Source organism: Zophobas morio, unplaced genomic scaffold (genome assembly GCF_036711695.1).
Source record: "Zophobas morio isolate AGI-343-1 ecotype UQ-CSIRO unplaced genomic scaffold, CSIRO_AGI_Zmor_V1 ptg000044l, whole genome shotgun sequence".
NCBI lineage: Eukaryota > Metazoa > Arthropoda > Insecta > Coleoptera > Tenebrionidae > Zophobas > Zophobas morio.
Window position 1 is genome coordinate 7,276,312 of NW_026972149.1, and position 28,000 is coordinate 7,304,311.

Genomic DNA, 28,000 nt, shown 5'->3' on the forward strand with positions numbered 1-28,000 from the left:
TAATATTTTATTTGTCATTTACAGTCCACATACAAAAATAACATTTAATGTTTTAACAGATAACACAGTCATATTTTAATAAAAAATTAAGATGTGTTCAACTCCTTCCACAATCGTGTTTTAAAATTCTCGAACACATCTTAATTATAGAAATGTATGTATTGTTTAAAAGTTTAATTTTCAAAATCAATAGTTTAGCAGTACATCACATTACATCCAATAAAAAATTACAAGTAAAACTACAATTTATTTAGTTCATGATTTGACATGACCTGCAAAATTTGCACAAATTGCTTTAAATATGGCTAATGTTCATTCATTTATTGAACACAAGTCTAGTACTATATCACTGAATATTATTTAAAAACTAGTAATCTGTTTCGATCTTTTGATCGCGCATCTGAAACATTATACTTATTATTAATTTACAGTCCAAGCAATATCAACTTTGATATATAATATATATATATTATTCGCTTATAAGAAAGACTTGTTTATTTGACATGGCAGTTGCAATCAGAGCTCGTTTTAACAGCGTCAAGATGGCGCCTCTTCTCACCTCAAAAACTTTGCGTAAGGATACAGTAAATTACAATATAAAATTTTATTTGTTTGTCTGTTAGTACGAGCCCCGGTCACAACTTATTTATATATATAAAAATAGTTGCGCCTATTCGTTCAGTGGCCAATCACAAATAGACACGTAGGCATATTCTAAATTTCTGCTGATAGGACAAGGTCAGCTCAAAAGTCTTGTGAAGAAAAGCGCCCTTTTGTAGGCACTCGCAAATTTCTGAAACAAAAAGAACACAGAAATTACTACACGTCCTTGAACGATGTTCAAACAAAGTGGTAATCAAAAAGACAAACTATGCTAATTCGGCTTACCAAAAAATCCAATTATTACTGGTTGAAGTAAATTGGTTAAAGCAACCACACCAGCTGGGCTCTGAGTATGCAAATATATCAGCTGGATCTACCTAGCTTCAACAAATTCATTTTCAAGTACCTCCTCAATCCCAAGTAGGCCAGGTTTTAAAATTCAGTGACGGCACAGGTAGATCCGGTTCAGGTGCTGCAGCTGTGATAATGTGTTACGGGATATCGTAGAACCATTCTGTTTCGAAGATCTACGCGCAACACACGATTAAAAACTTAAGATTAGTCACCTTCCGACTTACCACTGTGTGAGAGCTGTGGAAGTCCGAACAATGAATGTTTAACTAAGCTGAGATACTTAAAAATTTTGCATATTCAAAACTGTCTCGACGAATTTACTACACAATCGAGTCCACCCATTGACACAAATTACAAAGGAAACAACAAAAGCCATTGTGATGTACTGATGTTGAAGATGTTATTCGCTTTTGACGTAGGACCATTAACTGCATTGCTTGTATCATCTCTACAAATTGTATCTGACAGCTTTGCGTTTTTCTACATAATACACGACAGTTAACAAAGAAAGCGCTATATTCGTGGTATATGCTCGCTCGACTTTACCGGGTCGAGTTATCGCTAGTGTCGCCGCAGCCGAAAAGCGGCATTAATTTATATGACAAAAATTGCTCTCAAATGATTGCAAATTATTTTTACAATCGTATTCCCTGCAAAAAAATATAGGCTTGATTATAACCATTTCGGCTCGCGGGTGGCTTTCAAGGTCACCCGTAAGCTCAAACTGACTTAAGCATACTTGCGTTTGACCGTTTTCCATGGCTCGTACAGACCACTGCATCCCCACCAGGCCTTAAGTAACATCTCTCCTGTAACGTGTTCAAGTGGTCTGCAACCTCGACTATTCGAAAACTTCCAACTTCCATCTGAAAACCGAAGCAAGCTAAAATTTTCTCCGACGTATTGCTCTTGCAGGGTTCTCTAGCGTTTTCTAGGGTTTCTGATCGATTATAAATTTCGTTCCGATTTTTAAGGACGTGGTATAAATGCGGCCTGTAGGTCTTGATTCGAGGGTAGCTTGGATCGGGCGAATCAGGATACAGGACACACCCTTTTATACAAAAAATGAGAAATAAAAGCGCATACATGGCGACTAAAAGAAATTCCTGGTCTTTTAGCAATGGAAATTTACAGGTGCCGTCGGAATTTGGACCGCACGTTGTAAAATATTCGCAGACCAAAGAACACGTCGCTGTAAATTTCACCGTTCGAAAGGGTTTCAGGTTTACTATCGTCTTTGAAAGCATCACGAGCTTATCCAACTTTGTTGAGCGAACGATGTGAAAAGGTGCGATGTCCCACAGCTCTGTAACGTAGGCCGGTAACTTATTCCGTCCCCGACTGACAAGTTTGCTATCCTTCTTCCTATTTGCAAAGCATTCCTTGTGCTGGATAGTGTCGTTCTTAAATTGTTTGAGATTGTCTCCGTTTGAACCAACACTCCCTGCTCTGGGCTTCGTAGGATCAGCACCTGGTACCGAATGCGTAACAGTCGATATCTGCCAAAAAATTACGCGTTATTGCAATATTTAAACAAAAACGTCTAGAGAAACAAGTGTGTCGACCCGTTTTAACTCGGATCGATTCAAGAGTTGGGAAAAATCATTACGCTATATTGTGAGTCTGACCGCGCGACGTGTGGTTTTTAATTTTGTTTGGGATGCAAGTCGTCTTCATTATAGTAATCCGAGAGTAGTACCCGTGTGCAATATCGTATATTGTAGTCCTCGGACCGCTAGGACACTCCGTAACGAGAAAGAATGAGGCCAGTGCAGGACTGAACACATACGTTCCCTCGGGAAACACATTGGGATCGCCAAGTGTCCTTGTAATAACAATGGGATCTAACTTTCACCCCTTCATTCGGGTCACAGCGAACTTTTGGCCCCTTTTCAGGAATCTAACTTTTGCCGTCTTATTAGACGCGATGGTTCCTTTCAGGATTGATCCCTGGGGAAATTTCCCGATATCCCTGCGGTCCAGTCCGACACTGGCTGCGGCAAGGAAGAGCAAAAGCGAGGATGGTGAAACTTCAGACATCAATTTCGAAGTCGTGCTCCGCGCGCGGCATTTGCGTCAGTCCGACCCGTCCCTCGAACCAATATCAACCCGATTGGGATCTCTACGCCGGAATCGCCAGAAACAATTATCGACTCTACAAACATGAAGGGACACAAACCCTTACCTCTTTTGTTGAATTACTCGTAGACCAAGTAATCGAAAACCTTTTTCAAATATTGCCTGCAACTCCCGAATAAACAAAGCCTGATGGTCCAAAAGTAACCGGAGTTTTGGGACTTGCGCATGCGTAAATAAAATCATCAGATTGAAATTGCGTATTTAAGTTCGGTTCGGAAGCTGACCTATTGATTTTAGGATAATGTCTTAATAGGCCTTCTAGAGATGCGTGAATTTGTCTAAACAGAGGCCTATCGTCTCTATTGAATTTGATACAGTCTTCGGTGAGTCGTTTTAGGGTTTTGGGTGTATCAGATCGCAACGTAGTTAAATCGGGCTTCAAATATCCTCTTCCCACCATGTACAGAATCTGATCCTTGTTATTTACGTGCGAATATGGTAATTGCAGCGCTAACATCTCGAACATGACTATGCCGAAGGCATACACGTCCGACTGATAGCTGTAGGGATTATTTTCTTGCATGCGGATAATTTCCGGGGCCATCCATAAAATGGATCCCGTGGGTTGTCGGAACTGGCGCGAGCCAGACCAGCGAGTTTTCGTCGTCGCCAATCCAAAATCGCCAATCTTCACCGTAAGATCATCATGTAAGAAAATATTGTTCGACTTTAAATCTCTATGAATAATATTTTTGACGTGTAGGTAATCCATGCCTTGTGCCGTCTGCCTGCCGATCTCGATCAAAGTATACAGGGCGAATTTGCTTTCCAACACATGCAGGTGTTTGTACAAGCTGGAGCCTTCGCACCACTGCGTCACAATCGCCAGCTGGGGTTTGCCGACGCATCCCATAAAAAGCAAAACGTTAACGTGGCGCGTTTTGCGTAGTACCGCCACCTCGTTCTTGAAGGCTTGCAGTTGCTCCGGCGTCGGGAACTTGACGTTGAGGGTCTTAAAGGCCACGGGACCGTGCCAGTGCGCCTTGTACACCGTCCCGAAGGAGCCGGAGCCCACGCGGTGCCCCACCAGAATTTCGTCGCCGGGGATCTCCCAGTCCTCGATGCTCTCGCGCGACGCGAGCAAGGGCTTGCTCTCGTCCGCGGATCGCGAACGCGGCCTTCGCGGCTGCAGCGGGCCCGTCGGCGACGCCTGGGTGCTGCGGCAGTGCGGAGGACACTCCCCGTCGCTGCTCCGGGTTAGGGACAGCGATTTGGGAGTGTCGTCCCCAGAGCCCTTGACGCTGTTGAGACACACGTTCGACGCAGAACTGGAGCGGTCCTGCCGGCTCAGGGTACCCAGACGCCGGGCCTGCCGCTGCCCGAGCCCCTGGTCGGACTGGAGCATCCCCGAGCTGAAATCAGGCGACCGGGCTAGCAAGGCGAGGCAGTAGGCGTCCGTCATGCGGACCTGGTGGCACAACGGGGGCACCCTTGCGGCGCACCTCTGGTGGAACTTGTACCCACAAGTCCCGCAGTAGAACCCCTGGAACAACAACTTGTGGCAGCACTCGCAAAACACCAAAGAAAAGTAAGTCTTCCGGACGAAGTTGTGCGAAATGCTGGTCAAAATAGGGAACTTGTCGAGGATTTTCACGGTGATTTCTTCGCAGTTGAGGGTGCTTATATCGGTGTCCCAATTCACGACGGTGTTGGACCCGGCGAGGTAGACGCAGCACATTTCGCAAATCAGGTTTCGTAGTTTCATGGCTTTGGCTAGGGCGTCACGTAGGGTGAGTCCTTCGCGGACTTGGACGCTAGTGCGCTGTTGGTTGGGGAGGTGCGCTCGGAGGAATCTGGGTTTGGTGACGACGTCGCAGCTGGGTCGGTGGACTTCCAAGGGAACTCGACGGGGTTCTTCTGGTTCTTCTTCGGAACTGGGCGAACTTTCGCGTTCCGTGCTGAGTTGTTCGACGAAGCGCCGTTTCTGGATCTCCAACTCGTGTAGTTTGCACGTGAGGTCGTCATACTCTTTTAGGTAAATCGGAGGTGGGTGTTGGAAGTGCCCGAACTTGGCATTGAGGGCATCGATGTTGGCACGGGTCAGGTTGATTACGTTGTCTATGTTCCGGAGTTGTTGTTGGATGTCCAGATCTTGGCTTTCTCCAGCCATTTTGATCTTCTTACCTAAATTAGAAAATACGGTCACTTTAGTACTGGAACAATGTAAAGATAAAAACAAGGCACGAAGGTGGTGAATAAATAATGGAATGTTTGCCGACTTTCATTAGCGACTTGTTAAATAAATTGTTTTCTGTTTTCCAAACACACTAAATATCATTTAGTTTAATGAAGCCATCACGAGCTAGTGTTGTACGGTCTGACAGGTCGCCGGAGAACATCAAATTAAGAATTAATCGAATTAACTAAATTACGTAAGTACTGCGGTTACTCTCCGAAGATTGAGAAAAATGTTCTACGCTAATAACGTTATTAACACACTAATAAACGCATTCACGCTCTATCCCGGGCAATATTGATTTAAAACTTGCTGAACAAATTTGCTAGCATTAACGTTAATGGACTGCTAGTGAGAGTGCATCTAAATAATCTCTTATCGATGCGAAGTATTTCAAAGTCTCTAGTGTACTTTACCCGAAAAAATATACCGCCTTTAAGACTAAACTTTACTAAATAATGGCGTCTAGTTTCACTGGCAACAATATTTTTGCAAACCAAAACCCTGAATTGTATACCGCAGGCATAGCACGTCCGCATGCTACACAAGAAAGCCAGCTTGATAGCGTTTTTGCGTCAATTTTTCCATTCATATTAAAATCATTACTTAGCCTTTGTGCTCGTCGAAAGCCTTGCCTCGTCTTGTTATATTCGGAAACAAGTCGCTGATTGAATATTGTTCCTGGATAAAATTATATCTTCATTACGTGGACAAGTCCGATTGACTCGTCACTACGGCAACATCAAATGAACTAAGAACAGAAATTCTTTCATCGACTGGAAGACTGTTTCGTGAATTAACGTTTCGTACTTTTAACATGCTCTTCTTTATTTCGCCAAATATTCAACCGGATCAATATTTTCTTATAGCATTAAACGAAAGTATTATTAGAAACTCGACGAAATTTCAATAATGCTATTCCCTCATCCACCGCTTGGAAATGAAAAAATGACAAAATAACTTATCCGTAACAAATTGCCAATAGAAAGCGGGTTTCTGCTCAGGTATGCGAAGCGAAATTGCCTTTTACGGTATTTTAATTTATGCATAAAAAGACACCGCGGATCGCGGATAGCGAGGTATTTATACAACCTTTGTTGCATTCGTTCATCACATCAAAAAAAAAAGTAACGTTAGTTGCAAAAAACTAAATGACGTCATTGGCTTTCCGGAGAGGATGACACAAAATTAGCTATTGATTTTTACATTTAGTACCGTACCAAGCAGCCTGTAAAGCGGTACATTTGTTTGTCTAATATATCAGAAAAAGACAGATTTTCTTATTCTATAAGATTGTGTAAGATTATGTTCGTAAGGTAAAAATCTCTTCAACTTTTCTGTCTGAGAAGATATATGTTGTAAAAAATTTATTAATATTAAAGAATTCCAGAGAATATTTAAAAAAACGCATACATTTTCGGTACTCTGGTGCTTAAATTAATCCCCGTTTTAGCATATTCGTACTTAAATTTGCGACATTTATGTTTTTCGTTTTTGAAAATAGTGTAGTGAAGAATTTGCACAACCGGTTGCGGCGGCCCTGATAATAATAGACTGATTTCAACAAAAAACAAATTGTTAAATCAAACGACTAATTAATTCCGCATAAATAAATATGTTAAACTGTTTTGCATGCAATAATGTTTTTATTTTCAACATTTTTGCATATTTTAAAAATTAATAAATTTTACTAGCTTAGAAGTATCAGATTTTAGTTTACTTACGAAAACCTTGTTCTGGCGAAAAATTGGTCAAACTGCAACCATATGCGCATCGGTCAGAAACAACGGCGTAAACTTGAATTTAAAAGTACCTATTGGCTTGTTATCACTTATCAGTTACACCTTAAAATATGAATAAAAACGGTTATAAAAATAATAAGTGTATTATATAATAGGTGATAACGCTTATAATAAAGATAAAAATGGTGTTATGATTACGAAAATGAAAATTGTACGTCGGCGTGCACATGGCTCATTTAAAATACAGTTGTCACTCGGCATAGCGTAAAACAACAGAAATGTGTTGTTTTCGTTTTTAATAGCCTAATTAAATGCTAAATTTTTAGTGTGAGATTAAAAATGTGGTGTGTAGCGCGAGGGTAACTGATAACCGACTGTAGTTTTGCCTATGTTATTAGATTTTAATGTTTAATGAAGTTACAAACCCTGCAGTAAACAACCACCATTCCGGGGTAAATAAGTAGGGTTATCACCATGGAAGTTTCTGGAATAGCATTTATCACGAACCGCCAGGACCGGTTTACTCGCAATCAGCCCTCAAAATTGAACGGGCAACGGTTTATCCCCCAAAATAAAATGCATCAACCTCCACGAGTTATTTTTTACTGCAATGGCTGACGCAAACAGGCCTTTTTGGGTCATGTTAGCGATTCTCGGTCCGCCGGAATACCATTAAAATTCCTTCCCGTTTATCGTCCAACGGTAAATTTTGCGTGAATCTGCCAATTTCAATCAATATTTTAGAAAATGTAAGGGACGCAATTACAAAATTAAGCTGCAGAGCGCAAAATCCTGCTTTGGCTATTAGTAAACAAACAGTGAAAAAAAACAGACTTACTGAGCAATCAATAGATGAAATTCGTCCGATCCGCTGCGGCTCATCACAAACTACGATTTTTTACACCGCGTCCGGAAGTTAAACGAAAAATGTGCACGCACTTTTGACAGGAATCGATAATAAACAAAATAATTCACTAAAATGCACGCAACAACTACCAACTATGTACGTCAGTGCTGCACAACGTAACTCAAATAGTGGATTGCGCGTGCTCGGGAAGGAGCTCTGGATTTCGTCAGCAGTCAGGTGCCGCTCCCGCTCAAATAAAAAATAAAACAATAGAGCTCGGTTAATTTGATTCTTGCTCAATCGAGTGCTCTGAAGAGAGGAAAAAAAGCGGCGTAGGCGGCTTCGAACGTTACCTTATTTTCAAGTTTGTGGGGGCTATGAAAAAAGCTTGTCTTTAATTAGTAAACAAATTAAACGCACGTACACCCTAAGATTATGTTTCATTAGGTAATTTGATCGTATTTGACTATAGAGCACTTATCACTTAACGAACTTATATTTTGTGTACGTCATTCGCACCACTTCTATCCAGAAATGAAAAACGTTTCTCTTTATCGACTAAAAAGACGCTTTTGTGTATTTTTAAACATAAAATCGTTCGTGAAGCGTGAAAGAGGCGATTTTAAAAATCTCGTTACACGTATGTCAAAGTCACGTCAGCTGAGACTGATCTATATTATAGAACAATTTTATATTTCCTTCAAAAATACATAGAGAAGGAGATAGTCCGACGTAGATCAATATCAGTCATTATTCTTATTACTATCACCAATAATAGCATTTTTAGTGGGTTCTAGGAAAAAATAGTCATTATTTTTAAGCTAATTATTTGTGAATATGCAACCTACAGTACGGACGTGTTCATATGATATATGTTCTTTTTTAAATCGTGATCCTATAGTTGATTTCAATACTGAAATAGAATTCATCCGACGAACGGCTTTCTCGATATTTCATACCTCCTAGAATATAAAAAGTAGTCCACGGTTTCCGTCTAACTGCTGCACTGATGGATGTGAAAATTTATATTTGTTTTGAGCAGATGCTTTTAACTTAAGGTGATAATAGTAAATCGCTAATGGGAATTCTGTTTACCCCTTCTAAATGAATTCTATTTAAAGGGTGAAAAATAATATAGTAGGTTTTTGAAAGAAAAATCAAAATGGTGCAGCAAAAATTTACAATTCTTCTTGGAAACCAGTGCACGCATTTTAGCTTATCGTAAATATGAGGGAAGTTTTGACTAAGTAACTTTGGACCCATGTTTTCTAACTGACGGCACAACTACCACTACTACAGTGTGCGCTTCACTTTTGAAAGCAGCGGCACAAAGGAATGTAAATAAACGAGGGAGAGATACATTGTTTTCAGCTAAAAATATTATGTCACCTGTAAAAAATCAAACATTCTCGAACGTTAAACAAATTATGGTTCAAGGCTCGTGGAAACAACGTTTTCAATGGTGCTATATTTAAGACATTAATAAATTTACCGAGTTTGAGATAGGCAACACACAATACAGTTCGTTTGATATTAGATACAAAAGAGGTCGCTGTGAGCTGCAGTCTTGATTAAACGGATACTAAAGTGAAAATTTAGGGTCCCAAACGGCTACTTGAGTTTCTGCTGCAGCATTTACCCTCGGAAAATTCGTTACATTGTTACTTCGTAGAAAATCCATCCCTTTTCAAGTTTGGGAATTGCTACACACAACATAGGTCTAAAATAAAAAAAAAAAAACGAGACAGCCAACTTTGTAAATGTATTATCTACACGTTAAATAAATATAGAAAAGTTTTTTATTGAAAATAGACAACCAATAAGACAATCAGCAAACTTTTGTGTTACAAGAAAAGAAATAAGCTAAAGTTGTATTTCTGCGCACTCAAACCATGCCCTTTTGGTCCCTTGCTCTACCCCATGAAGCTCTCCACTACAAAATACTAGAAAACTCCGCTTGATGACTGACTTCTATTTATTTCCCCGCTTCTTTTGTGTATTGAAGACGCGCTTGGTTGCTTGGTAACGCCCAAATAAGCTATATTCTTCAAACCTATAGTGCTATATTGACCGACCACTGATTGGACAAGGTAATGTGTTAGTTGCTTTCGTTTGCTATGAAAACTTGCCTAGTTACCAGACATATGTTGCGTGTGAGCTTTGCGTGTTGTGACGTCTACTTCTACAATTGAAAAAAAGCTCAATCAATCATATTCGGGATCGATTTAAGCCCTGAACAGAAAAATCACATAGGTAACGAAACGAATAAAAGAGTGTCACATAAAAGAATGGCTTGTCATTGTTAAACACAAATCAATACTTTAAAGCAATCGATGCAGGCCATAACTCGTAATGAAGGCAGGCAATATAATTAATCGATCTAACTTTGTGATGGAATGCACACCCCTATTTTAGGCACATTGCACGCTTCTGTTCATTTTTGCACTTACTCACACGGGAAAATATAGGTTGATTACCCATTTGCGTGAAAGGAGTTTGTGCTTAAATGGTATCATACGTACCATGTGCATGTGGTATATGAAGCACTAGCAAGAAATTAACTAGTTTCTTAATGAAATAACGACTAGGTGTGTATTTGTTAATTTGTTAATGCCTCTGTCGAACGTATGACATCATCAAGGTTATTCTTGACGGATACCGAAGGTTATTAAACCACGTACACCATAAATTTCTTTCTTTAATAAAATTTTGATATAACGTCATTATATTTTTTGAAGGGGATAAGTAGACCTTGATTACTGGCTCATCATCCACACAACTAAATAAAATCATCATTATAAAATGGCTTATATTCGAAAAATAAAAATCGCCATTTGTATTACTTGCTGCTTGACAATAGGTTAATTATATGAATTATACAAATAACACAGAAGAATCACTTTTTATAATTGCTGTTTTTATGACTATTTTCACAGAAATAGTAGATAAGTGGAAATGCATATAGGTATTTGTTAAGTAATTATCTGTACTTCAACGATTCTGAATGAATAATTAACTCGAATGACGTTTTTAGTATTAATTTATGGTAATTGTAAATAGTTCTAATGTATAACGCAGAATAAAAAGCCGCATCGCCAAACCAAATAAATCACAACATTAAGTAAAATGCTTAACCATGTTATAGGACAATTTAGTGTTGAAACACTAACTAATGATAATAAAAATAAGTTTGCTTTCATCGTTCGGGTATTACTGCGTCCGATATATTCTTACTTTCACGAGACGGCGTTTTCTGCGTCCACGCGTAATTTTACTCACGCTTTAGTCGGTCGGTGTAGCAAAAGTCTAGCCTTTTGACCACAGATTTAAGGTCGTTTTCCCTTCAGCTTCCCGGGTCAGAAAGTGCGCTGAAAGCTTTCCAAATGGCCGCGGATTTGTCTAATCTGAGCATGCGCGGAGGCGTGCTGGTGATGAAAAGCGTGTCGCTTTTTCTGGCGGGCACTAGAAACAGTAAAAGAAGCAGCGCCCAACCGGCCGCAAAAGCGGCGAAACCCCGTCGGAAGAAAATGTCCGAGCAAGACATCGCCTACAGATGTTCAATGAAAATCCTAGAGGCGGCCAAACGTGACACCCTCTTCACAAGGTAGTTAATCGAATACGAGAGTTTCATTCACGCAACGAACTTTTCAGAAGCGAAATCGAAGCACTGTATAAAATCTTTAGGAGATTAGTTACCACGAATAAAACGAAATCCAGCCAGGGGAAGATCAAGTCGAACGCGAACACTCCCTCTATTATCGGAAAACCCACAAACATTCAAGAAGTACGATATGTTGTCGTGATGGAGTTTTATTATGCGATATTTTTCAGGGAATCGATAGGATCGTTTTCAGGGAAATATTACACAATACTTTTGATATTGTTGCCGAAAATATGTTGATGGATAGGATTTTTTGTGTGTGGGATAAGGCGAATTATGGCTTGATTACGTTGGAAGCTTGGTTGCATGGGTTGTCACTGTTTCTTAGAGGATCTACGATAAGACAAATCGAATTCTGTTTCTCGGTTTATGATCTGAATGCTGATGGGTTCATCACAAAAGACGAAATGTTCCAACTTCTCAAGTATGTATGTTTTTGATATAGTGATGAGGCTAACCTTGTTGCACCAGGTGTACTACATTTTTAATTATTATTTTATATGCAAACAAGTGGAGAAAACCGTCGCGGTATTCGCACAAATGATTTATTGACTTATAAATAAGTCAACTATTTACTCAGTCGTTTACAAAAAGGTAAATAAAATTAAACGTCCATAATTACCAGCTACCTTCATTTCTTATAATTACGCTTGCAGCAGAATACATAATGTTTTATTTCTGAACTTGACCGTCCTTTGGTTCGAATTCGAAGGAATTAAACAAATGGCAGCAAAAAGCTTTGTTTTTTTAGTTACTTATGTTACCTTGAATTAGTGCCACATTTTAAAAATTGTTGTAAATGAGGCACCACTTATGTTTTTCGACTTCGACAAACGGGTTTATTTTAATGGGAAAACTGCATAATTATGGCATTTAACAACGGTATGATTTTTTAAGAAAACCAGCAACCGATTTTTAATAAGGTGAAACACTGTTTAAAAATGTATTCATGAAACGCAATTAACATCAATAGATGCAAAAAAAAAACGTAGGAGAAAGTAGAACATAATCAGCTCGTGTATATTTTATGAAAAACAGTGGTTTTACTATCAATGAATGTTTTTGTCGGTTTTGGCTTTACTTTCAATACTATGACGATAATTATCCCATTGCGAAGACGCGCCAATTTTCGAATGCAGCCAATCACAATAATACTGGTTTCATCCAAGTAGGGGCGCTGTTGTATAAGTTTAAATCGTAGCACACTAGATGTCACTATTCTGTTTTAAAAACTTGACAGGGACACACTCAGTGTAATATTACTGACCCCTCCGTTTCAGGAATTGTCTTATCAAGCACCCTCAAGAGGAAGATCCGGACGAAAGCGTGAAAGATTTAGTGGACATAGTAATGCGAAAAATGGACAAAGACAAAGATGGGAAAGTGTCTTTAGAAGATTTCCAGGGAACCGTGGTGGAAGAACCGCTACTTTTGGAAGCTTTTGGAAAATGTTTGCCATCAGAGAGGTCAAAAAATACGTTCCTGTCAACCCTAAAAGCATAAATCGTCAATTAATAAATATTCATATTCAAGCGACTTTTTTTTTGTAGCCGGTTTTTGGAAGCGGATATTTAAATTACGTTTGGATGCTACAATTTCTAATTTCGTTTCCAAGCAACGAGAGTAAACAAAAGTTGATTAATAGCGACCCGTCTGAACCGTGGTTTTTATCAGGGTTCGTTTGAATCACGATTAAGTATTTCTGCTGTTTCGTTATTTATACATGTATAAATTGACATTTATTTAATTATCGATTTTTGCATATTTTCTTATAGTTTTTGGCAAGGTCATTAGGAGTAAACAAAGAGTGTCTAACAAAGACACGAGAGAAACCGTTCGTGGATGTATCATCAAAAGATAATCAAAGAGCGCTTAAAATAGAATAGATCACAATATAATGTCTGCTTTTATATTTTATCTTTTCTATAAACAAGTAAATAAAAGAGATGTGTACATAACAAGCGTTACGAAGTAATTAAATTTACGTGCAATAAAGCGCTTGAGTTTAAAATAAATTCAGATTGATTATGAGCTACAATGAATGTTTAATTAACCTTATAAATTTTGGGCGATCGCGAGCACGCACAGAGTACCATAAAAGATATGAAACCGTGGGCGGCTGTTCATCACAATTGCTCATTTTTTCGCCGCACTGTTTGTTTTATTGCATGATAAGCAGTATCGCATTTCCCATATTTTACTACCAAACGACTCAATGTTGTTAAACTTTTTTGTTGTCTACACTAATACACTATTTCGCACTTTTACAGCATCCGTTGTTAATTTTATGGGTTAATTAAAATGAACGTGAATATTTATAAAATGTGCTGTTGTAAACCCATACACACGCCGCCTGTTGCAACGCTGTATAGGTTACCAAGTTTCAGTTGATGCTTTACTCAACAGTGCTAAACGTGGTCGGCTGAAGTACCAGACATGGTGGAGGTGCACAAGTCGAAAATGTCGCTCAACGGAATACAACAACCGTAAGTTTTTAACACAAGTTTTTCACATTATTTGCACGATATCGAATTTTTGTTTTTTTAAATTTGCCGCTCGCGATAGTTTTTATTATTTTTTTTCAAATTAAAATATAAACGAGGTCCTACTGTGAACAATATTTTTTTCGAGCGGTAATCTAGTTTAGTAAATTCGGTGGTCCGTGGACACACCTGGTGGCGGTTTTCTTTATTCGAACAAAGATATTTGCTGGGACCTTGAATTCCTCTTCATTTTTCCAGTCTACTGAATGCGCTTATAGATTCACTTCATTTTTCTGGTTTTACTAAGATCGGGTACCACTTTCCTTGTAGATAAACCTTGACACGGTGAGGACTAGTTCATAATTATTACGCAACTTCTCGATACGAAATGGATGTCAAATTTACTTCACAATGAAATTCCGCTGTGCAGCGGCTGTTGTAATTAACGTTCTTTGATATTTCTGGGCGAAATGAAAGTATAATCACCCCGGAGTAATTTCTAACTGATTGGGCAAAAGTGTTGGTAAATTCTAAACCTGTTCGGTTTTGCATGTAGAGAATGTTCCACTTATAAAATACGATTGCTGTTTTTGTGATTGATGGAATAGCAGCGTGATCGTTGAATTTGAAATTTAAATGTAAAATTTTCGTGATCGCTGCTAATACCCGAAGATGCTTTGGATATCCGAGGACAAATATAGAAGATTGCATTGTAATAATATTTACTTGTTATCTGTAGTAGCTACATAAACAAAAAGGTGCATTCATTTAAAAATTTACCGAGTCATAAAAACTATATTTTTAGCACAAGCAGTGCCGAAACCAAAGAATATTTAGGTATAGGCGAACCTTGTGTTAGGCGCCCCTCCCCTACACATAAAAATGCAATTTTACAGAACAGTTTTATTTATATTTTTTAATAGGTATGCAAAACAGATACTATGATAAAATATAAAAAAAAGGAAAAAAAAATTCGAGATTATACATACATATAGGTATATAATATGTATAAATCTATAAATATTATATAAGTTCAAAATAAAATCAACATTAAAAAACCTGTCGCACCGGTTACATGTTTCTGAGCTTCCGTTCAAAATAAAAAAGATTAATATGACATTATTCTTGGTATAGTTTTGGAAATTTCATTCTACCCTATAAAATTTTATTGACGATAACGAGACGGACAGTAGTACAATGGTAAGAAATATTTATGGCTCACACCAGTTCATTCGAATTTGTCTGAGAATATTTGGCAGGTAGTTGTACTCATAAAATAATGGTCATTTCCGTTCATAAGGAACGATGGTCCCGGACCTGGATTATTCTGGTTTCTAACATCTGGGGATTACCGGCACGCGACAACTTAAGTTGTAAATATCTCTTGCTATTGTACTACTGTGCATTTGGTTATTGCCAATAAAATTTTATAGGGTACAATGAAATTTCCAAAACTATACAACATAATTTTTGGACGAATTTGGCGCCCCTTGTCGTTGGCGCCCCTAGGCAAGGGTCTACTCGGCCTATAGCTAGTTTCGGCACTGAGCACAAGAGTGTATATTTACTTGTGTTTGAGATAGTGGTGACTAAACAACGATTAAATGTAAAGTTCGTTCGTCTAGTGATAGCGGTGAGGTTGCTCTGGAGCAATTATAGCTTTACAATTGATAATTACACCAATTTATTTTTAGAGCAGCGGTAGTTAAGTTTAGACCAAAACGAAATGAGTGAGTTAGCTTTGAAATCGACTGCTATTTTTAGTATGTGGAGTTTTAGAACAACTTTCTATTTTTTTTTAATTTACATTAACTAAATCCATGTGTTTAGGGATTATTTAGAACTGCTGATTAATCGAAAAAAAAAGGTTTCATAATGTTATTGTAAAATATATAATTTGAATCCTCAACGTAGCCTTGTTTTTATTTCCCGAGCGTAAAGCTTAAGGAAATATTGCAATCGAGTCCACCGGGACATTGGTTGCTTCCATACTTTCTCCGTTTCCGTCCATCCGTCTGTCTGTCTGTCCGTCCGATTTTTGAGAGACAGATAATATCCGAACTTTGTCTAATCATTCCCAGCAACAATGTGATAACTGGTGTGTATGCATAAATTTAGACAAAGCGTATTTTCGTCAGTGGTGTGAACAAACAACAACACAGTTTATTTATGCAAAGACTGAAAGCCTATATATATTTAAATTCAAGCTTTGGTAGTCGTGGACGACTGTTAAAAATTTAACAGTTCGCTTTTTACTTACATTTGCAATTTTATTGCTTTAGCAGACTAGGAAAAATTGAATACTTAAAAGACCTTGCGATTTTGAAAAGGGGACAAAAGTTTAATAGAAAAAAAAAGTTGGTTGTTCTGCCGTAATTATCAACACGAACAGTTTGAATAATTGATTTAATAGGTACATGGATTTTATTTACCTAACTTTTTAGACCCATTTAGAATAATTCTGCTAATAGTTAAATCATCGTCATTTTTATAAATCGTGTGAGTAAATAAAATATCCACACTGAACTGAGTGAGGCCATCGAATTCCTGTAATACTTAAGGTGTTCTATTTTTAACTTAAGTGTAGCTGTTTGTTAAAATTTTTTTTTTAAAACCGTATAAATCCGAAATAGACCTTTGTTTAAAGTTGCAACAGTGGTGTAAAACGTAGCCCGAAATATCCTTTTGAAAATGAATTATAAATAAATAAATAATAAATATTTCATCTAAAAAAAACCTGAAACGTTTCTGCGGTCTATTGTGCAAGAACATTTCCATTCCATTGTAAATCAGATTATCGCTCAACATTTTCGCACTTACTTACGTAAATAAATGCGCGATGAACATCCACCCAGACACAAAAAACTATGTTTTAATTATGATAAGTTGGTGTCTAAAAACTGCAGAATTCAAGTTATTGTTCGTCCATACATGCTGACCTTCACAATGCAGTTGAAAACTGTTTGAAGTAAAATAACCAGAGCAAGTAATTTCAGGGTCTGGTTTTGCTTCTTTCGTTCTAACATATCTTTTTTGTTTTTCGTGATTTTGGTCACCATTTACGTATTTGTGCCAAATTTAGTTTCAAGGCTCCCACACGACGACTACCGGTTGTTTGCAGCCATGCATTAACAAAACAATCAAAAGTCATTTTACCAGTTAAAAATATAGGTAATTTTCGTGTTGCTATTACCATTTGTGTATCTACATTATTTATTCGTTTTTTGAAACAAGTCCCACTTGTACGATAAGCGATGTTTATTGTCAAGTATTTCGTAACAAAAGATAATTGTTATAAATGCCTTGATGACCTTACGGATTAATGGTTTGATTCAAGACGATATTTTTTCAATGTTGGAATAAAGGGTGATTGATTAAATTTGAGGTTTCGGTAGCTAAGGAAAACAAAATAAATATAGTGTCTGGTATAGCTCGTGTGAATGAATTTAGTCAAACATTAGTTAATTTTTGCTTGATTTTCCGTCCATTATACATGACAATTAACTAGTAACTGTATTTAATTATTCAGTAATTGATTTCAAAGAAAAAAAGGATGGCCTTCAGCTACAAAGATTTAAAATCATGGAAAATATTATTGTTTTTTGATTTACAACAATACAATGGTTGATAAACCGATCCACGTATTTGAAGGGTTAGCAAATGTGTGACGGCTGATAAATTAAATACCGTACACACATTTTAATACCTATACACAAATATCAGTCTAAATTTAAATTGGTACGTTGTATAGATAAGACGTGTATGATTACGCATTTCCGATATGCATAATAACAAGTTTAATTGCTATATTTAAGTATAAAAAGCATTACTATGCACGTTATTTTGATATTCAACATGTCTGTATAGTACAGTGTAACAGAGTATGAATTGAATTTTTTTTGTTTGCGCTTAAGTCACAGTGTAACCAAAGATACATTGCAGGCCCTACAATAGGAACAAAAGTATAGGTCGCCAATTCCTGGAAGTAGCCCAAATTATAGGAGACGTCTGCCTCCTCTTTTTGTATCTACTGTACAGCCTTGGAGATGCTATATACCGCTACGTTGTACCACCTACACCAAAATCAGTGAAAGGAGAGATCGTTCTGGTATGATTTCATTAGTCATTACATATTTACATATGTTTAAAATCTGTTATTGTTTAGATTACTGGTGCAGGTCATGGCATGGGCAAAGAACTGGCGTTTTTGTACGCGTCGAAAGGTGCCACGGTAGTGGGCTGGGATGTGAACAAAAAGAACAATGAAGAAACGATATCTGAAATAAATCAACGTGGATATCCACACGCCTACGCTTACTAGTAACATTCCAACCCAAAAAATCCAAAATTTTATTATCATTATTATTTAAGTTGCGATGTGTCAAAAAGAGACAGCGTTTTCGAAGTCGCCAAAAAAGTGCAACAAGAAGTCGGAGATGTCACCATCCTGATCAACAACGCCGGAATTATGCCCACACATCCAATTTTAGACCAGACACAAGAAGAAATCGAAAGAACTTTTTCCATTAACGTTTTAGCCCATTGCTGGGTATAGTTTTGCTTTTATGAACCACATGTATTCTACTTTTGTTTTTTCAAGACGATGCAAGCGTTTCTCCCCGCTATGAAAAAAAACAACCGTGGACACATCGTCGCCTTGTCTTCTTGTGCCGGTCTTTTCGGCCTTGAAAATTTAGTACCTTATTGCGGCAGCAAGTTTGCCGTTCGTGGAATGATGGAAGCGTTACATGAAGAACTTAGGTTGGAAAAGCTGGATCGTATTGAGTTAACCACGGTTTGCCCCTACATGGTGGACACAGGCTTGTGTAAAAGACCAAGAGTCAGATTTGACAGGTTCATGCGTTTGTTGACACCAGAGTATGCTGCCAAAGCCATTATGAAAGCGCAGCAAACAAATATGAAATTGGTCACAGTACCTAATTACATGCTTAGTTTAACTAACTACGTTAGGTAGTACTTGATTTTCGTTCAAATTATCATTTTACTGAGTTTTCATTTCTAGGTTATTCCCTCTGAAAGGCGCCATCTACGTCAAAGACTTTATAAACGCCGGTCTGGAATCAGATCTTTAATTTTAATTTGTAGATATGTAGAATTAGTGTGTTAACTGCAGTGTGGAAAAACTAAATTTTAAGTTAAAAGTGATAGTGGTTGCATTGGTTACCCAGTAACAATTTTAGCGCGTTTTAACTTTCAGACGATTAAAACAGTTTTTATTGTTTTTTTGTCTTTTCGCCTTTATCATCCCCAAGTAGATACACTACTAACTACTAACAGTAGCGTTTCATCGAATGTCAAAATGTGGTCAAAATATTGCGTATATTCTTTCCCCTGGGTGCTAGTTTGAGTCGGATTAAATAGTATCAGCCCGAGGCAAATATCTCAGTCAGGGGTACCCATTTTTTTTTTTTAAATCTAAAAATAGCTGGCCAAACAATCACACAGTTATTTAAAGTTGTAGACCCAAGAGGTCGACTGAGTTGGAACTGGTTTCCACAGCTGGTTTTTCGACCAGGGTGACCGGGTTCAGTATGCTTCATCTTTGAGAGGCGGCACAATTCCTTAATGCTGTAAACCAAGCGGCTTCAATCTTCAGACCTCCATATTCAGGGATGTCTGGAAATGCCGGCTAGGTTTACCAGTACCCTTTGGCTGTAGGGTTATAAATATCGCCACAACTCTGAGCACTGGTGACCTAGGGGGCTTCGTGGTGGTGGTTCATGGTACGGCACTGCAGCTTTTCATGGTCTTCAGGTGGTTCAATGATGCAATGTACTGGAGCCTCTCTTGTACTTCCATCGCAACCTGGTAAATTTCTTAGGTTGCGAAGAAAGCGGCAAGCAAAGAGGCAAAAGTAAGTTTTCTTCTTGATAGAGCTTGAAGATACCTTAAACCTGAAGGTAAATCTGGAAAAACATAGGAGTGACTACGTTATAACCTACACCTATATAATAAACTTTATCTATACAGTATTACAGTGGTTCTTAAGTCATATTTTAAAATTGGATACTTATGTTAAGGTACAATATTACAGTAAGGTAATAGTAATAGACATAGTTGATTATGTTGGCACAAGTGAAGCGCATCACATTAAATTATTTCAATAAATTTCTGGAGTACCAGTTTGCCAGTGTCGCGTTGTTAAATCAAAGTCCCTGTGTTAGTAATCAGTAATAATGTGTTCTCAATTACCAACCGAAGAAATAAATAAACAAAGTTTTCTAATACCTAAATTAAAATTATAAAACTTCCAAGCCCCTCAGTGTCGTCTAAAATTACCCTTTTGGAATTATTATGCGGACAGATAGGCAACCAAATTAACATCAGTGTCAATATAAGTGTCTACGTATACAAAACATTGTCGAGATTTTGATCTTTCACGACCGATTGGATGACCATATGACGATTCCTTGGACACGATTGAAAGATTTAGGTTGTTTTGATAGAAGTTATGATTTTGCAAATCTTATAGTCATCAGCAAACATTAAGTTATGAGAAGACACGACATTAGTAATGTCATTGACAAACAGAAAAACATAAGTGGGGCCAAGTTCTACCCCTGAGGGATACCAGACACAGGAAATATTTTTCTAGTCCCTATTTAGAAATACGATTTTCTACTTGTTTTCTGTCATCAATTGCCTCAGAATGAAGTTGTGCAAAACAGACTGAATTTGTAGTGGTAGCGCCTGACGATAAACCCGTGCTGTGGGCATCGTTGTTTGGAGAGACAACAGCTTATGAGCTGAGTCAGGACAAGCTTAAGCAGCCATGAAAAAATTTGGGAAAATCCAATCTTTTAGGAATGTTAAATACATCACATTTATCTTATATGCCAGGATATAAGTAGAATAATTATTGTAATCGTACAGTACGTGCGAAAATGCTGGTTTTTCCTATTATCCTTACCAAATAAATACAGTTATACTTGAAACATCTTCAGATACCATCATCGAATACATTATTGACGTTAAGACCAAGACCGGAATCGAGCAAACCGTTATGAAAGTCGCATAAGAAAACTATGACCTGTAAAATAAAATCTACAGTAACAGAAAAATATATTTGACGCAAAAGGTACAATAAAGTAAAAACATATGTATAAATCAAACAAAATAGCTAATCTCCTGCGCAAAAACAACACAATAAGTTATAATAAAATCTGTTTGACGTGTGGGAAAAGCAATCGTTGGTGTTGAAGATAAGCTCAAATAGGGCGCGTCATTTACAGTGTACACACCATCTGTGCCCACTAGACTAAAACATCAAAATTACGACATGCAAAAATCATGCAACGGCGTGAATGAAAAAAGGCGAAATCTATTGAATTACCGGCACATTGACTCAATGGGGAACGAAAATTTTCAATTTCGAAAAATTGCATAATTATCGAGAACTACGACCCCGATTACATTGGCCATCGCGTCTCATGAATAAAGATGTGTTTACTTGAGCTAGACGTCAGAGAATTCCGGACATTCCCCTGGGTGGGTCTATATTGTCTATGGGTTTTTCTAAAAAAGTTACAGACGTCATCTCAACAATTTGATCAACACGAAATCCTACGACAACAATTTTTAATAGTTGATTTGTCCCGGTATTATTATTTCACAGACATATTATTGTCTATTCAGTTTGGAAAAATTAAACAAGCATAATTTTGAATTAATTTAACATCTGTATACACCAAAACAAGCTTGAAAATATTTGCGTCATAAAAAAATTCTTTGTTTGTAGTTTGAGTCTAATGTTTTAACACACCTTATTTTCGAGAAGCAAGTTGTTTCAAGTTAACCTTGCTTGCTGCATCTGTTATTAAAAACAATAACTTTTTTCTGCAGCCGTCACAATTGATTATTATTTTAAATTGTAATTATAGCTTGGTTGAACTAATTTGTATTATTTGTCACATTCAAGGACGACTTTTGAACAAAGAGCCACCGAGAAACAGAAAGAGGGAAACATTTTTATAAGTATGGTATTACTATTAAATTCATCTTCGAAGAAAGTTCCGCTAACAAAAAACGGAAAAATCAAGAAGCGAGAGCAAATAGAAATTCGAAGTAATCGTTTAATCCAAGTATCTGTTATCTGTACAAGCTTTGCATAATATTGACTCGAAATGGTCTGCTGTCAACATTTGCGCTACAAACACTATTTCAAACTCGAACGTCACTTACATATATAAAAAAAATTTAGCACAAATATGAAAAGTTAGGGAATGCAGAAGAATGATGTAATATGAGTAAATTAGTACTTATAAATTCACTAATTAACGAAGATTTCTCAATGAAACTATCCAACTTCCAGAATTGGTTTTATATGTTTACGTATTTTTTAAGTTTTATTTTCGTTTATTAATCGTACGGTCGTTGATCTCTACGTTAAGATTGAATAACTCGTATACAAGAAATAATACAAAAGTTGATTTTGCATTACTATGCTATGTGGTGATGCAACTGACGATTTACGATCACAACGTAACAATCGTAAATTTATTGTTTTTTACTGGTTTAACTGAATATTGGAATAGGAGTGACTATGACTCGATTGGCATACTTTGAATAGAACATTATTTTTTTCTTATCGTATACTTTTTATCTATTACAAAAAATAGAGCCACAACATTAATTATATTTAGCTTCGATTAAACACGAACACATTTGCATTCGGGTTTTACCGTTCTAAATTAATTTTCTTTTACGTAACCAAGCAGTTTCGTTAACTCAAGGATGTTAAAAAATTTACATTAACACATCACACGCATAATTCGATTTTTTTTTGAAGTTATGACCTAAGTGCTAATATTTACGCATAAAACGCGACGCGCACTTTTTTTAGAAAATAACAGGTTAATAATTTTTCATCTTCATACAACTAAAATATAAACACTAAATAACAAAACTGGTGTATAATCTGAAACTAATTTGTATCTAATTAACTTATCGTTCTATTGTAATTATTTCGTTGTCAATAATTATTATTCATTAAGTATAGATTGAATTAACTTTTAGGAATTGATAAACGTACAAAGTAATTAACGGTTTGTAGCATCTTTGGACAAGGTCACAAATAATACATGCAGCGGAGTGCAATTATTGAATTTTTTTTTCGTCCCAGATTTTATTTTACAGGCCATTGCCTCTTTCGGAGTTGAAATATCCGTGTACAGTAAAGGCTTAATTTAGTGATAAGTTAAATAGTGTATTAAAATGAATCGCATTACTACTTTAATGCATAATTACTTTCAACGCAGTTGTAGAATTGCGTAAAACCAGCATTGTCAAGGATTGTGACATTTTTATTGATTTATCTTGCCCACTCCCATATGTAAAACCACAAAACTACTTTGACACGACCTTGACATCTCCATCTTGTCTCGTCAAACAAATGCAACGCTTAACTTTCCTTACTCTTGTTAAATTTTGATAATGCAATGCAGTTTTGGCTTGCATAAGTATAATCTTGTGCGATTGCATGTGAAGACGCTTACGCCATACACAGTACTACCCAGAATCACACCCTATTGATTTTGAGTGTACATCATTATCATGATTGTATTAGGGAACGTTTTGATCTATCACGAACCGACCGAAAGACTGTAAAATTATTAATTGTACAATTTTGCGAACTCCGCAAGAAAATGACGCCTCGGGAAGTCTAGGATGTGACCATGGGCTGTCCCATATTTTTTAAATGATACGGAAATTTTCTATTTTATGTGATAGAAATTCAGTGTAAAAGCTTCAAGAACACAAACTCATTGGCGACACGGCGGATATAAAAAAAAATTGTTTGGTTTTGTTGTGGTTAAAATTGCAAGTCACTTTTTAGACACTTTACAAACTTCCGTGCATGATGGGAGTGAGAGTAAGACGGTCATTGAATGTGATAGATTCAGTTGATGGTTGAATTATATAATAAAGTGATACTCAGTATCTGACTTAAACCAAAGAAAACATGTTTGTTATCGTTGTCTTTCTCTTCGTTTCTTTTTTATGAACGGAATCGTGATAACACTTTTATTACAAAATCTGTTGGTAGTGGGTTAAATGAGGTAAATTCCAAGGTAACCCATACTAAGAGGTCACATTTGCGTCATCGCAATAATTCAACTTTACATCGTTATTTTTTATAACGTTAAAGTCACAAAACTGCAATGCAGCTTATTAAACACTTGAATAATTATTTAAGTTCAAATTTTAACTTCTTCGGATTTAATAATGCTAACTTGACTTTTCTTTCGATGTTCAGAAAAACAATGTACCCATAAATGCTCCGCTGAACTCCAACACTTCCTACATTTTTTAAGTGTGTAAGTAAAAGTACGCCACTGCCTTTTATTTCAAGCGCCGTAAGTCATTACGATTTTCAAGACAACTTGTTTTTATTTTTATTTATGTATTTGCGGTATCCATCGATGGAAGGGGGGACATAATTGGATTTAAACTCTTCTAACCTCGTACTCCGGGGTACACTGTCATGAACATTAAACAGTCCAGCCTTGTCGCTCTCTTGAGTTACTACAAACACTAGAAACCGGTCCATCTTACAATGACGTTATATGGAAAATTGGTGCAGATTATATTGGTGAATTATAGCATTTGAGGTACTTCATTGTGTTTTTTGTGACGTCATCGGTAACCTGTGTATGTTTCAGAAAATGTGTACACCACCCCCAGCACTACAAAATCTGTGATTCCTATTATAAACCTATTAATTCCTTGATTATACAAAACAGTAAGTGAATATGTAGATTTTTGTTATATTTATTCGAAAAATGTAAAATAAAAATCAAAATTAACAAAAGGTGTGTTTTATTTTTAGAAAATTCATTTGATTTGAAAAAATTGTGAAATTATGGCGTACGTAAGTGAAGGCTGCAGCATAACCGGTAATTTCCATTACTCACTCTAGCATTTAATCGAGGAAAACTTGATCTCACTAAGTCGCCTCAATTTTAAAAAACCAATAGTGAAAGTGTGTTATAAAAATTTTTTTCCATATAGTAGCGTACTGCTGGGGTCACTAGCAGGTTCTACCTACTTACGAACGATATCGGCAACCTTCATGGTATTGCTCTTTCGTTTGGTACATAGTCTTCCCAAATAAACCGAATTTGTTTAAACTTGACATTGCACATTCTGTTTGGAAGCGTCATCACTTATATAATCCGACTATTGTGACACATAATAGGCAATCATGCATCCCGTGACTAACGTATATTTTTTTTCTGAGAAAAACATTGTCTACCATAAGAAAAACATATTTCGCTATATACATATATGGTTTTTCAAGGTCGTACTTTACGCATGGGTGTTTCGGATAATGTTTATGTTACGCATGTAATACAATTTATTAAGGTAGTTGCTAAAACACATGTATCTAGTCTAAAAGAAAGGAAAAGTATCACGTAGTATTATAATAAATGTGTTGCAATTGTTACAGCTCTAGTTTCGTAAAATTGGGCTTGGGTGCGTGGAAACAGCTTTCAGTTACTTACTCACTTGTCAGATGAATATTACATATTGTACAAGGTTATCTCAGTTACGTCCAAAATTTTGAAATTAGTAAGGAAGTGAGCTTCGGTAAATATGATCAAGTCGTATACAGTCGATACTGTAGTGTGTATAATCGCAAATAATATTCATACAACGATGCGTGTATTTTATGACTTAATTACCATAATAACTTAGCGAAATAGTAATTAAATGCATTCTTACAACCTATGCCTGCAAGCATTTACATTTAAACATTTCTCCTTATTGTTTCACTTTAATGCGACTTAAACAACGTCCGTGATCTTAGATTCTTCGTGAGAACAGAAAACACAAACAAAAGTGCAACGATAATGCAATTTACACAAAAGTGATGTTTACTATTATGATTATCACAATTATCGCAAATATTTTGACGCAGTTTGAACAACCTGCCAAGTAACGAAACCGATAGTGTCTACCAATCGCAACTAGGTCTGTAATAGTAAATTAAAATTTTGTGACATTTATTACAAAATAATTCGGGTGTGACCCAGAATAGCAAAAACGAAACCAGACAGTTTTCATTAAACTTGTTCGTAAAATGTTAATATTAAGGTAATAAAATATATTTTTTGTTCACGAATAACTTGTATTAATATTGAAGTTCTGTTTTTAATTTCGCGAAGAAAAAAGTGAGTCAATAAGGTGAAGGCGCGGTGGAGAAATACCCTCATTTTTTTCAAAGACTAATTTCATAAATATCTTATTTACAATTAAGCTCCGCCTTTCATGTCAACGATCAATAAAACGACTCGTTAAGAGATGGTGGGGACATGGGCGGAGCGTGTTGACGCCAGTTTGGTCAACAAACATATTTAAAACAGGTGTTAATTTATTTTATATTTTCTTAAACGGATATATATCTGTTCGATCGCATGCTTTACGATGAAAAAATGTTCACAAGATTGTGACAGAATGGGCTGGTGAGGTATCTATGTGTGTATCTAAGTGTGCTTGCTTTTTTCAGCAGTAACATGTTTGGAAAGTGTATGAAAATATTTTTAAATATACTTAAATATTTTCATTAAGCCCCGCCTTTCATCTCGGAACCAATTAAACGATCTGTGAAGACGAAGCCGGAGGTGAAGTGGGGGTAACAGTTGCACGCTTGTTGTTTTAAAAAGATAACCTCTGTTTTCACTTGTAGAACAAGTTGTAAATGTATTTTCTAATGCATATATATATAGAATGATCGTTGTATTTGTTTTAAGATTAGGTAAGTCTGCAATATTTTATACACTCCTATTGTAATATCCAAGACCTATTATTATTAAAAAAACTTTATTAAGGTCTACATAAGCCTAATTTGCAGAAAATAGGAGTAGATGATTGTTCCTTTGAACCTCTTGAGCTTCACCCTCTCAAGATCTACCACTTTCTCCCTGACTAATTTGCTATTCGAAGTTCTATTGTTGGGCAACGTCTATAATTTTGGCAAAATTGAATAATTTCGGGCGAATGCAACTTAATATCTATTGTATTCATCGTAGGTAAATTAACTGAAACGGCTTTAAGTTGTTGCAGATTGGATTTCGTAGTTCCACAATTTCATTAATTATTGTTAACAAAATGAATACAGTTACTTAAATTAAATATTTGATGGAAAAAATACAATATAGCTCGCTACGCTCGCAACGAATACGGTTGCCATTTCGTGTTATTATTTTTTTCAAGCTCATGATTTGCGTTACAACACTGATAATGTATCAGCAAATACATAAGTGCATTAATAAACTTTCTCTGTCATTTACACAATGCTGTCACTATCTTTGATGTTGCGACAGTTACTTCTAGACCAACTACTGTATAATTAAAAACGAATTAAGTAACTAAGTAATCATTGGCAAAAAAATCCCTGGTGCTGAAAGTGCTATTAATACCACTGATTCTATAATTAGCAGCTGGGTATTTACGTTTTTTTATTTCAAATAATTTCCGCTCATTAATTTATTTTTAAGCAAATCTCTGCAGCGAGGTCGTTATTAGACGAAATAAAAAAAGTGTCTTATAATTCCGTAAATTTGGCGCCGTCTGTCGTGAATTGGTTCATGTGATTATTAACACGATTATTTGTGAAGGTTACTTACATTTATTTTAAAATATTTCACGGTCCACTAGAAGTATGCAAATTACGTTGAATTCTTCCACAGTCCTGATTTACAATCTACTTCAATATGTCACATTTTGAAAACTAGATACTTTAGGTTCGAAATTATAATCCAAAAACACGACTTTGAAAAATTTTTACCAATTTTACAAGTTTTTTCGAACAACATCGACTACATTGTTTTATTTTTGAAAATAAACTCAAAACACAGAACTTACCCTTCCGCAGAAACTTTCGAAGCTTCTTCATGTTTGTGATTTTTACTGAAAATTTAAATGCACGACACTAAAATTGACGATAACTTTACACTAAAACATTTAGATCTT

General features: G+C 36.4%; 3 protein-coding genes and 1 long non-coding RNA gene across 15 annotated transcripts; 3 read left to right on the forward strand and 1 right to left on the reverse strand.

The window, feature by feature from the left end:
• On the reverse strand, nucleotides 1–27,965 carry LOC135141715 (raf homolog serine/threonine-protein kinase Raf-like). Of its 8 annotated transcripts, none has more exons than XM_064073053.1 (6): nucleotides 27,893–27,965; nucleotides 3,143–5,220; nucleotides 1,697–1,823; nucleotides 1,182–1,607; nucleotides 889–1,130; nucleotides 1–793 (listed from the first exon to the last, which is right to left on the reverse strand). In XM_064073053.1, exons 1-2 carry the CDS (start codon nucleotides 27,921–27,923, stop codon nucleotides 3,188–3,190), a joined length of 2,064 nt encoding a protein of 687 aa, XP_063929123.1. In that variant the 5' UTR covers nucleotides 27,924–27,965; the 3' UTR covers nucleotides 1–793; nucleotides 889–1,130; nucleotides 1,182–1,607; nucleotides 1,697–1,823; nucleotides 3,143–3,187. The 8 variants fall into 8 exon arrangements, with proteins under 8 accessions (XP_063929123.1, XP_063929122.1, XP_063929124.1 ...); XM_064073052.1 differs by having other exon boundaries at nucleotides 1,697–2,456; XM_064073054.1 differs by having other exon boundaries at nucleotides 1,701–5,220.
• LOC135141719 (calaxin) lies at nucleotides 5,354–13,054 on the forward strand. 3 transcript variants are annotated; one of them, XM_064073062.1, is made up of 5 exons: nucleotides 5,354–5,468; nucleotides 11,209–11,465; nucleotides 11,513–11,645; nucleotides 11,693–11,946; nucleotides 12,803–13,054. In XM_064073062.1, exons 2-5 carry the CDS (start codon nucleotides 11,245–11,247, stop codon nucleotides 13,023–13,025), a joined length of 831 nt encoding a protein of 276 aa, XP_063929132.1. In that variant the 5' UTR covers nucleotides 5,354–5,468; nucleotides 11,209–11,244; the 3' UTR covers nucleotides 13,026–13,054. The 3 variants fall into 3 exon arrangements, with proteins under 3 accessions (XP_063929132.1, XP_063929134.1, XP_063929133.1); XM_064073064.1 differs by lacking the exon at nucleotides 5,354–5,468 and adding an exon at nucleotides 9,907–9,951; XM_064073063.1 differs by lacking the exon at nucleotides 5,354–5,468 and adding an exon at nucleotides 9,991–10,114.
• Nucleotides 13,576–19,247, forward strand: LOC135141718 (epidermal retinol dehydrogenase 2-like). Its single transcript, XM_064073061.1, has 6 exons — nucleotides 13,576–14,008; nucleotides 17,948–18,113; nucleotides 18,171–18,325; nucleotides 18,377–18,554; nucleotides 18,606–18,976; nucleotides 19,029–19,247. Exons 1-6 carry the CDS (start codon nucleotides 13,959–13,961, stop codon nucleotides 19,096–19,098), a joined length of 990 nt encoding a protein of 329 aa, XP_063929131.1. The 5' UTR covers nucleotides 13,576–13,958; the 3' UTR covers nucleotides 19,099–19,247.
• LOC135141585 (uncharacterized) lies at nucleotides 23,954–24,836 on the forward strand. 3 transcript variants are annotated; one of them, XR_010282403.1, is made up of 3 exons: nucleotides 24,064–24,084; nucleotides 24,282–24,636; nucleotides 24,688–24,836. It is a non-coding gene; the product is annotated as an uncharacterized LOC135141585 (long non-coding RNA). The 3 variants fall into 3 exon arrangements; XR_010282404.1 differs by lacking the exon at nucleotides 24,064–24,084 and having other exon boundaries at nucleotides 24,328–24,342; nucleotides 24,455–24,636; XR_010282402.1 differs by having other exon boundaries at nucleotides 23,954–24,636.
• Nucleotides 27,966–28,000: the final 35 nt, after the last annotated feature.